The 12263-nt window shown below is 42.6% G+C and overlaps 1 protein-coding gene across 1 annotated transcript; it reads right to left on the minus strand.

Moving 5' to 3' along the window:
- Positions 1-422: 422 nt before the first annotated feature.
- LOC117954623 (nucleolar GTP-binding protein 1-like) lies at positions 423-11224 on the minus strand. Its single transcript, XM_034888573.1, has 11 exons — positions 11018-11224; positions 9939-10004; positions 9652-9741; positions 8531-8641; positions 8360-8437; positions 6589-6640; positions 6396-6496; positions 5284-5481; positions 3708-3773; positions 2392-2535; positions 423-1206 (listed from the first exon to the last, which is right to left on the minus strand). The coding sequence occupies exons 1-11, from the start codon at positions 11150-11152 to the stop codon at positions 1054-1056; spliced, it is 1194 nt and encodes a 397-aa protein (XP_034744464.1). The 5' UTR covers positions 11153-11224; the 3' UTR covers positions 423-1053.
- Positions 11225-12263: the final 1039 nt, after the last annotated feature.

Genomic DNA, 12263 nt, shown 5'->3' on the forward strand with positions numbered 1-12263 from the left:
CATTAGAAAATAAAAATATTAAGATAATTAATAGACGCACTTTAAAGTAGGTCATAGGCAGCCTTAATCTGACATAATCCTACAATATATTTATATATAACATTATCATTAATATACTATACAACAGTTATACAACCATGTCGTTATTGTAGATATTATTTGCTGAATAAAATATCTGCCGAATAAAACAGTAGCTGTTGACGGGTGTAGATGTCACCACGTGTTTTCCAACGTGTGTGTGTGTGACAGGAGCAAGTAAAGTGCTTAAATTGCTAAAATCGAAATACAGTTTGATCTGGTCGCTATTTCCATGACAAAGAATGGAAAGCCAGCAATAGCACAATTATTATAGACAAAATATACAACACAAAACAGGTAGAAACAGGGAAGTTAAAACAATACAGGTGATTAAATTCGGGTCACATGTATAGATTTATTAATCTCTCCATTGTTAGTGAATATGTATGAAAGGGAGAACTGTAAAGGAAGGGTCGACATCACTTTATCCAAATAAACCCAGCATTTCCTGAGCCATATACAAGCTGTAAGGCATCCGGGTTCACTTAACTTCTGTTGCCAAGAGAGAAAAAACTTGTGAAATTATATGCATATCAGTTCAAATCAACAATATTTCATGTTTTTTTTACTGTTAATCAGGGTGTTTATTTTTTTATCATGGCAACTGCATTTCAAAATAAGACATCAACTATTACACAACTGGTTTCTGAGTCGCTGCTTTTCCATTTAGTTCCATTTTATGAGATCTTGACATCTTTACTGTTGATTAAAAGACACCCTGTTATAATTACTGATGAGTTACATTTCCTCCAGCAGCATTACAGATTTCTATGGCGCCAACATCGTCAAAGATGACGCTCCCATGTCCCAAAAATACTACACGAGTTTCCTTGCTTAAAAAGGAAAGACATCTCATGTTCTTTTGTTTTACTGCTGGGGGAAATAAACGGACTAAAGACACAAATACTGTCTCCACACAGAAGCCTCTCTTCCCCAACAGAGCGTCCAGGTCTCAACAGTCCACACAGAGACCCTCTATCTGCGGTCGTGGGTGCCGGACTTCCTCTTCCCGGCCAGGAGGTGTTTGGGTTTGAGGTCAAACACGTGTCTGTCGGCCTCGCCCTTCTTGCCTTGGCGGTTCATGTCTCTCTGGGAGTTCTTCATCATGTTCTTCGCCTTCCTCGCCATCTGAGGAACAAAAAAAAAAAAAAAAGACCGTTTTAGAACAAGGGATTTATCTGATGCACCTCGGGAATGGCAATGTGCATTTATTGTACACAAATATACGTTGTACACAGCCTTTTTAATTGTTTAAAGTGAAAATAAAACACGTTTAACCCACTGGTGTTTGAGGTGTAGTCATGTTTGATAACCTACGTCTATATTCATCAGTAGCCAATACAATTTATGAATAGGGCTGCACGGAATAAGGAAAATATTCATTACTGTAAGGATATTACTCGTGATAAACACACAGATATTAAAGTGTACTCAGTTCTGCTGCTTCCAGTAGTCTGCTAAAACACAGCAAATTTAAATCAAATGAAAAGGAAATGATTTCCAACATTTCATTGAACAAACTGAGCCGTTAAAAGCATGAGTTGCATTTTAAAGTGCAGTTTTCTACTGATATTTTCTTTTCAACTAACACAATTCTGAGTGGCTTTGGCGCTTTGTCGCAGCCTCTTGCGATGTGTTTGTGGCGCCAGTTGTCAAAACAACAACAACAACAACAACATACTGTGCAGCCCTGTGTTATATGTATATTGTATGTATGTGTATTTTTTACCTATGTGCTGCTGTAACACCGCAATTTCCCATTTTTTGCGATCAATAAATATCTGTCTATTTATGATCAAAAAAACTGTGAGGCATAACAAGGATATTTTCTTAATGCTGGTAATAAAGAATGGGTTACGCAATCTTTCGTCATAAAAAACCAAAGGGATACTTCATCTTTAGGTCAGATACAATAAAGCATTGTTTTAGTATTAACTAATGTATATGTAGGCCAATCTTAATCAATTTCTTTTTTGGGGCGGCATTTTTAGGCCTTCATTGGCAGGACAGCTGAAGACATGAAAGGGGAGAGATAAAGGTGGGGGATGACATTATGTATATATATATATATATATATATATGACTATATATGGGCACCTGCTCCTACCTAAAGAGGGGTATATATATATGGGGGGGGGGGGGGGGGGGGGGGGGGGGTGTTAGAGCTGTGCAATACATTAATATTATATCAATACACCGAGACTAGATATCATAATTTCTCCATATCGCCCTGGTCTATAGGTGGGGGTTGGGGGACATTCATGATAGAAAATAAAAAAGCGTGTAGACACCTGTAAAGACGGCGTTACGTACCTTTGGATCGCGTAGACCAGACTGGTCTCGTGGGGGACGGGAGGCGCTCTGGCTGCGGGTTTTGGAGAGCGGGGTGACGGAAACTTCCCGCTTGCGTTTCTTGGTGACGCTCCGGGACCGCCGGGCCTGCTGGGCGTAGTGGCTCTGGAGACACAGGAGGAAGGAACCTTGAGTCTGTTATCTGGAGACTGATGCAGGTCTGCACAGGGACCACTTCAAGGACTCAATGCTTTCGTGTTTTTGGGTTAAGATGATACTGTTGTCTGAATATGAGTGAAAGTATGTTTATGTATTTACATGTAATTGTCTGTCTATTTGAAACGTGCTGCTGTCACTTGCCAGGACACTCTTGTAAAAGAGATTTTTAATCTCAAGGAGTTTCTTTATCCTGGTTAAATAAAGGTTTGAATGAAAAAAAAAGATGTGAAGTTTGCAGAAAAATGCAGAATTTGAAATCAAAAGGCCATTTGATTAAAATGTGATCTTATGAAGTTAGAAATTCCTGGTGAAATAACAACTTAACCCTTGTGTTGTCTCCCCGTCAACATTTAAAAATCAACAATTTAGATTATATTTTTTAATCAATGTTTTTAACTTTTTCTTACGTTTTTGTCCTTTTTTTCAATGTTTGTCACTTTTTTTGGACATTAAGCACTACATGACACTAACTTATTAACTTAAGTTTTACAGTTATTTTTGGAATTTATGGTCAATAAACCTCATTTATAGGAAATTATACCTAATGTTTGAGTTAGAAAAGCAGAAATTAGGAATTATTGAGACTAAAATTAAAGGAATGGATGTTGATGATAATCACAGACTGGAATATGTCAACTTTTACTCAATACTATTTCAAAACCACTTCAATTGGTTTTCAAATGCTATAAAATTTAATAAGACCCAAAATTAATGAAAGTAGAGATGTGTACTTGGCAAAGAGCGTTGGTTGGAATCAATCATGTTATTTTGGGGAATTAAAAAGAACATTGATATAGGACAACATGAGGACAACATGAGAGTTAAAAACTGAAAATCACAGGATCTAACATTTTTAATAAAAGGACACTTAAAATCGTCAAATTCTTCATATATCTGTCAAATTCCTTATTTCAGGATTTTGAAGCCCTGAGCTCAGCAGAATCATAACGCCCACTAATGTTGTAGTCAGAACTGTATGCATGAGTTCTTAGTTTAAAGTTCTGCACACACAAAAACACTAATTTGTGTCATTTTCAAACTAAATTAAGAAACAGGACGTTAACATTAACGCAGTCATATCACAGAGTCGTGGTTTCTGATCCAAAGGAAGAACTTACATCGTCCTTGTCCTCCATGTCCAGACCGAGGTCTCCCATCTCCTTCTCTAGGTTCTTTCTTTCAACCTGTGACACACACACACACACACACACACGCACACACACACACACAGACACACAGACACACACACACACACAGTAGACAAATGTTAGAAAGGCTCTCAAGTCCTTTTATAAAACAAGAGCACGATCCCTGCAGAGCTGAGGGGTTGGACCCTTAAAACCAGCAGGGTGTTTCAGACTGGAAGACTTCTGTTCCCGTCTCCTGGATTTCTCCGGTGTTGCGCCGAAATCTTAGTCAGGCTATCACCAGACCAAGATCCCTCTTTAGTCTGGGGAGCGTGCTCGGGGAGCGTGATCGACGGGCATGGATCAAATGATTCGCTATGCCATTGGACAGTCCTTCGACCAATCAGACCACCGACCCGGGTGACGTACGTTGCAGCCGCGCTTCGGTGCCGCCATGTTGAATGTCGCTCATTGGCCGTCGCTTCTCTATCGTCGCCAATAGCGATAAACCGGCAGATCGGCCTGGGTGTACCCGGTCTACCGAATTTATCAGGGTTTTTAAACAAACTATACATCACCTAATGCTCCGTTTTGCTTTAAATGTTGAAACTAAACTGAAAAGCATCACAAACATGAGAGCCCGACCGCCGATACTAGACATTTCCCAAACTAGTGGTATCTACATTTATATAAATATATAATATTCATTTTTCAAAATCATATTTATTGACAAATAAATGAAGCTGATGAATGAATATTTAAAAAATAACAAAAATAAAATAAAAACGGAGAGTCAACCATGTGATGAGCGTTGCAGTTTGTCCGCCAGTTCTTGTGTTTGTTTTTTTCCAAATGACTTTACGTTTCTTATCTTAAGTTTGTATTTTTATCCATTTTATTTATCAGAACTTTAATATAAGTTGACGTTTCTCTGTTCTGTTGTGACAATAAAAAAAATTATCATAATATTTTAGTGAGAACTCATAAATAACTACAAATAACTAATGATAGGGAAATCGTTTTGTTACGCATTTCTGGATTTTTTTTCAAAACAATTACTGTATATTGGCCAATATACCGGAGTATGGGATTTTTTAATAACCAAATAGTGTATAAATATACATGTATCGGCCTTAAAAATCCTTAACCGGTCGGGATCTACACAACACATCTGTTATTTAGGAAGGAGACACCTGTAAACACCTGTTGACTTAACGTAGGATGGAAAATAACTGATACATGACCTAATATGTTCACATAGCTCTCTGCCTTCCTACAGACATAATCATGAGAGGATACCAACATGTAGATGAACTAGAGAATGCATTTCCTCGTTCCTGCATGCCAGAAGCTCTCCGTTGTCAGAGGTCAGGCTGATATTTGGGGTCACTTCCATTCAGCCATACCTTCTGCTCACTGTCCGCTGTTTGCTTGCTGAGTGTTTACTTGTGTATTTGTTTGTTTTTGCTCTTATTGTAGATAATGCTGCTGCTGTAACAAGTAAATTCCCCCGCTGTGGGATGAATAAAGTAATATCTAATCTGATGTAGATCAACGGGATCCTCACCTTGGTGGCGGTCCTGGGCATGCGCGGCCCGTGCACATCCTTGTCCTTGGACTTCCGGACCATGAGCTGCTTCTTGTCGCGGATCTGTTTGGCCAGGATCCGGATCTCCTGCATCTCTTCGTCCTCGCTCTCGTCATCGGAGTCGTACTCGCCGGCCTGCTCCTTCAGCTCCTCCTCCTTCTCCAGGAGCTCCAGTTTCTGAGAGGGAGAGAGAGAGAGAGAGAGTCAAGACGTTTAGAAGATAGAAAAAGAAATACAAATGCATCCTTTCCAATTCTGTACTTCGCTCCTCTAGAATAGTCAAGGAATGTAGATCACTTTAGTTTTAGTTTAATCTCTGTATTACCAGGTACGCCTCAGAGTCCTGGCCACTCTGCATATTATTTTTATCTGTATTTATATTTTTCTATTACAAGTATTTACTTTTTCAATATTATTCATGGTCACAGGTGAATATAACTTGTATTATGGTTACCTACTTTTGCATTATTACTTTCATTACATATTCTATTTACTTTCAACATCACTTGATGAATATTGTTTTTGTTTTTTTGTACTACGGCAACTACACTTTACTTTACAAAACCTGAGAATGCTACTGTAACCAAGGAATTACCCCGCTGTGGGATGAATAAAGTTTTATCTAATTTAATGTAATGTAATGTAAAGAGCCAGTCTCGGGTGCCAGTTGCTAATATGAAATGGATATTATTACGATTTCAAGAAGATCTGCCTCAGAAAAACAGCATTCTGTCACCGTCGTATTTTGTTTCAAGTTCTTATATTATGGTTTTTGGCTTCCCCCCCTTCCTTTATTGTGTTATACATCTTTTTGTGCATGTTATAGGTTTATATAAAAAGCCCAAATTGAGATGTCTCACTCTGTAGGTAAAACAGAGCTGAAAAGAGGATCTACAGCGATGTGCAGTACAACCAAGATATTGTGTTTTCTGAAAAATAAACCACAAAACCCTATTCTGGGACTACCTCTAAACCCAATAAGGAACCCAAAAATGGACATAATATAGAAATAGATAACTTAATATGAGCACATAATATGTGCAACTTAATTGAAATCTGCCTAGTTTCTCTCTAACTCTGCGGCGACTCACCGTCATGATTTCAGGGTCGATGTAATCGGCGATGTTGTGGCCCTCCCACACCTCGGGGAGCCTATCGTTCTTCTCCTCTTCATTCATCAGATCCCAGTATTCTTCAATGAAGAAAACAAAACAAAAAAATCAGCATTGCAGACTGAAGCTTTTACTTTCTACATGTTCACAGCGGAGGGAAGACTCTGCTTACTCTGTTGGTCCAGAATGTAGTCGTCGCCGAGCTCGACCTCCAGATCCCTCTCCTGCGAGATGAACAGTAAAATGTTTGATGACACAGTCATACATGGATGTTTTATTTTAATAAGAGCCCGCTGTCTCTTTGACCTTATGCCTGAGGCTAACTCAGGGTTTCTGCAGGTCTCAACAGGTCAAATTTAAGACCTTTTAAGACGTTTATGAATGAAATTCAAGACACACCATGACATAAAAGTAAACCCCAGATTCCACTGGAAGCGTCGTGGCTGTGCACCGGCTCCGCTGTGGATCGGCTCCGCTGTGTGTCGGCTCTGCCGTCCGTCAACACCCACCAGGCCCGGATTTGTTGGGGGGGGGGGGGGCCGGCTGGAGCCATGACTGACAGCTGAAGTCACGAGGACCCACGAGATCTCGCTAATTCACATAGAATTGAATAAACAAAACATCTCCAGAGGAGTAGAGGGGAAACCACTCTAGTGCAGGGACTTATGATCCGCCGTGAGCATGATCTACTTTATTTTGAAAATTAATCAGAGGTTTTATTTTGTTTCTGTGCTCCACTTTTTGTCTTGCACCATTTTCCGTGTGCTGAGTTGCTGCGGCGCTCTCCGGCGTCCGGCAAAAACAGGATCTCTGTGTATCTGCTCCGGAGGGCTGGGGGTCGGCTGAGCTAGGACAGAGTCGGGACAGAGTCAGGACGGAGTCGGGACGGATTAAGGACAGAGCAGGGACAGAGCAGGGACAGAGCAGGGACAGAGTCGGGACAGAGTCGGGACGGAGTCGGGATGGAGTTGGGACAGAGTCAGGACGGAGTTGGGACAGAGTCGGGACAGAGTCGGACGGAGTCGGGACAGAGTCAGGACGGAGTTGGGACACAGTCGGGACAGAGCAGGGACAGAGCAGGGACGGAGTCGGGACAGAGCAGGGACACAGTCGGGACAGAGCAGGGACAGAGCAGGGACAGAGTAGGGACGGAGTCGGGACAGAGTCGGGACAGAGTCAGGACGGAGTCAGGACGGAGCAGGGACACAGGGACACAGTCGGGACAGAGTCAGGACGGAGCAGGGACACAGGGACACAGGGACACAGGGACACAGTCGGGACAGAGTCAGGACGGAGCAGGGACACAGTCGGGACAGAGCAGGGACGGGTCAGTGGAAATACACACATGGAGTTTAATGGAAACCTGAGGACTCCGTTGTCGTTCTGGAGCGGATTCACAGCCGTTACGCATCCAGTGGAATTTGGCGGTCAGCAAAACGCAGAGTCACAAACGTACTTGCAGAGTGAATAAATGTATTCATATTGAATAAAAGCGACAGAGAAATATCAATCGCTACATAACTACTCAACAGAATGAAAATGGAATTGAGGCGTTACTTGGACGTAGGAAAATTAAGACACGTTTAAAATGATATAAGATTGGGCGCCGAGATAACTCATTTGGTAGAGCCACACACACACACACACACACACACACACACACACACACACACACACACACACACACACACACACACACACACACACACACACACACACACACACACACACACACACACACACACACACACACACACACACACACACCTCTTATCTGCGTCTTCAGCTGTCCTGTCAAAATATAGGCCAAACTTGCCCCAACAATAATAATATTTCACATCTACAACACGATACTTTCAGAGATTTAAGACTCTTTGAGGCCTAAAATTAAGGCTTTTTTTTTTTTTAAAGCCCCCGCAGAAACCCTGAAACAGCGGACGTACCAGTTTGCGTTTGGGTGCGTCCACCTCCATCGCCTTCTTGCGCAGCAGGGCCCCCTCTGGGATGAACGGAGGTCTCTCCTGGGAACAGAAGGCCTGACGTCAGCACTCAGACACAACAGCTGGACACGAGGAGCTAGTCCTTCTGGATTCTGAGGGTTTTAGTGCGTTTACCTTGTCGTCCCTCTTGGCGGGCATGGCCAGGTGGAGTCTGTTGAGGACATCGTGGACCTTCTTGCCCTTCATCTTGTTTTCAACCCGATGGGAGAGGAGCCTGTCGCACGCCTGACAAACAAACATGCATCACAACAACCATGAAGCACGACAACGCTCACTCACTCACAGCAACAACACTACGATGTTCCTTAACCCATCTGTGCCGGATGCTTAGCGCCGAACTCTGACCCTCCTGCCGGCTGCTGCGTGGCGCAGCGTTTTGTCTTCGTCGGTCTTTTCATGACGCGTGCAGCAGAGAACGCACCGTCATTGGTTCAAATACACAGGAGGCGGGTCTTGTTGGCTATTTAAAGCCACGTGACCAACAACGTGTACCGTAGTTTGCTGAAAATGAATTTATGAGAGACGAGCGAGAACTTGGCTACGACAGAGGTCGTAACAGTGCTTATGTGCCAGCTGATAGCGGCAACTCGAGCTATAATAAGAAAACGACAACGCTATCAACACGTTGCTATTACGATGCAGATGCACATTGGCTTTTTTTTTACCTCTCTTTTTAGAGACTTGATGTCTTGCTGTCTGAGTGCCTTCCATTTACCCCAAGTCTTGTCCTAACGTTTTTTAGCCCATTTCCTTCGTAAGTTCCTGATAAATTATGGCATTTCTGCTATCTAAAATAGCCGTTATATTTTGCTCGTAAATTAAATTCAAAAAGTCTCTCGTCCACTTCCCTCTGTCTTTGTTGACACCCGCCCCGTGTGCAGACAGAGCGGAAATACTGGATGGAAATGAACTAAAACTTCTTCATTTTGTGGCGAGTTGCAACCATAAAATGACCCAAAGCTTATTCGCCAATTCATTATTTATTCGGCAAATGACGTTTGTAACAGCGTCTATCGCATAAGCTGTATATTGATCAGGAGAAATGTCGATATTCATTAAATTCCAACAAATTTTACTGTTTCCATAAGGCATTTTTCATTTGATATCACTTAATTTGAATGAAAACGTGGGGATGGAAACATAGCTACAGACAACGGGGCACGAGTATAAACCTCGGACCTCTTTCGTAGGCAACGGTTAAAAAAAAGCTCTGCGTGATGTTTGCTGCAGCTCACCTCGTTTTTAACCTGCATGACTCCCTCCTCGGTCAGGGTGCTGGTCTCGATCACAGAGATTCCCTCGGTAGTGAGATCTGCAAAGATTTTCTGCCAGCACAAACACACAATGATCAGAGATATTAAAAAAGACGTGCTAATAAACAGATAATATTTAGGTTGCACTAAAACCAACCAGTGGTTCTGAGTGTTTAAGAGTAACTCTAGAGCATCTCTAGATGACCTCGTCCACCTGATTTTGGGACACACAGCAGAGCCTTTGAGACATTCAACGGTGAATCACCCACCTGGCTCTCCTCAGGCAGCTCGCTGATCTTCTTCACGTCACATTTGTTGGCCACGACGATGAGAGGCTGCAGGGAGTGAGACGTCAACGTTACTGGGATTACTCGCACTCTCACGTATGACACTGTCAAACCAATGCTTCTTCAGAGAGAGAGAGAGAGAGAGAGAGAGAGAGAGAGAGAGAGAGAGAGAGAGAGAGAGAGAGAGAGAGAGAGAGAGAGAGAGAGAGAGAGAGAGAGAGAGAGAGAGAGAGACTAGACATGCAGGATCCTTTCCACTAACTGAGGAGTTGCCTTGTTTGCTTCACTCTAATTCTGAGGTTGGATCAATGTTTGGGTTTCGAGAGCCAGTTTTAATTTGTAAAAAGGTTTCAAATGTACATAACCAGGGAAAATGTACTTTCCTGTCAACATATACGGTGTTTCCATGTTGTCAAGCCATACTCCTCCCATCCCAGAAATAGTCCCCAATGTCCCGTCAAAGTATTTTCTAAGTCAGAAATTGCCAACTTTAAAATTGTTTAAAAATACTTATTTATCTTTTTAACAAGAAATGAAGCCAATATCCCTGTAGTTACATTAGGTGTCTGTCTGTCTGTGTGCAGTGTCACAGCTAAATTCATTTAAGCTTCTTTAGGAAGTAGGTGGTGGTGGAAACTTATGCAACACATCTAACAGCTTCCCTCATTTCAGACTGAAAAGGTCAGCTCCGTCGACATGGTTACAGCCAATCGCTGGAGGAAATATGCAAAAATCAACGTTCGCGGAGTATAAACTACACAAAAAAGCACAACACCAATGTACTTTGCACCTGCAACATACTCCAGTGATTAAAATTATTCTATTTTATTGAATACATTATGATGTCGCGGCGGCAGCTTTGACTCTGCCCTGTGAACCTTTGCTGACCTGTACACATTACACTCAATGAGAAGGTGGGTCCAAAAGTTTGGAACGTCCAGTCTTGGACTGGCCCTCGCCCCCGAGGAGGATTAAAACCTCTCTGGGGGGGGGGGGGGGACCCTGTGTTGTCTCTGTCCCTGCTGCTGAACACGCCCGCTGTAGCGTTCCAGGGGTCTGACCTTGTTGGCGAACAGCGGCTTGATGCTGTTGAAGAGCTCCAGCTGCTGCTGCAGGTTGTGGCCGCACTGCTCCGACACGTCCATGACGTAAAGGACCGCCGCTCGCAGGTGGGCCAGAGCCGTGATGGCCTGCATCTCGATGGTGTTCCTGTCCTCCAGAGGGTGGTCCAGGATACCAGGCGTGTCCACAACCTACACACACACACACACACACACACACAGAGTAGAAGTTGAGTAATGAACAGTCTCGCATTGCCAGACCTTCCTCCACAGGGCTGCGAAATAAGGTCTGGTTAGCTCAAAGAGTATTCTGGGATGGAGAAAGACATGCTCTGGTTTAGTGGTATTTCTTGGGCGGCGCTAAAACCCGGACACAGTGACGCTGCAAAATCTCTCTTTCTCTCTTTCATATCATTTGTTTTTCTTTGCAATGTTTTCCTTTCACGTTGTGGTCAGTTAGAAGGCTTAGAGTTACTGAATGCATCTGCCGGACTATTAACCTGCACACTCGACATGCGTTCTTTACCAGAAGTGTAATAGTACCCTTGATGGGTGATCTAGTACAGTACAGGCTGGTTTTAGGCAAAATGAAACCTCTTTAAACTCATTTTTATCCATCTAAATATTGTCCTCACCGTCTAAAAACAACAACTGTTAGTGGCTAAGAGCTTACTATTTGAGAACACAATACATACATTACACCCCATAAAACAACTGTTTTGTTGAAAAAGGAAGGTACAGAGTGTGCTGGGGCCAAGGTATTGTATATATACAATTTCACACGATGTTCTGATGTAATCATGTGTTTTTTACTTTTAATTTGACTTAGCTAGCTAGTCATTGTCATGTTTAAAAGTCCATACGCCTTGAGGTTACTAAGAAACCCGTAACCCGGTTTCTCCAGGCTCAAGTTCAGAGGTAACACCTACAGGTAACACCTACAGGTGAAGCGTGAGCCACTTCCTCTCTGCATTGCCGAAAATGGACCTCCTAAAATAACCCTCACTGCAACTTCTCACCCTTACGTGCTACGTGGCTCTAGCTTGCACTTCCAACATTTAATCAAAAGTATCGTCCCGTTGTCGGCTTCAGCGAAGAAAGAAATAGTTTGCCCCCAAACGTTCAAAATTCGGACCTGCAACTATTAAAAAAGTTTCTTCAAGACAAATGACCGGACTTGCAGAGTGACGTGAAGCCATGAATCAGCTGCTGGAAGATTGACAGGCTTATTCCACTGACACCCCCC

This window comes from Etheostoma cragini, chromosome 12 (genome assembly GCF_013103735.1).
Source record: "Etheostoma cragini isolate CJK2018 chromosome 12, CSU_Ecrag_1.0, whole genome shotgun sequence".
NCBI classification, from domain to species: Eukaryota; Metazoa; Chordata; class Actinopteri; order Perciformes; family Percidae; genus Etheostoma; species Etheostoma cragini.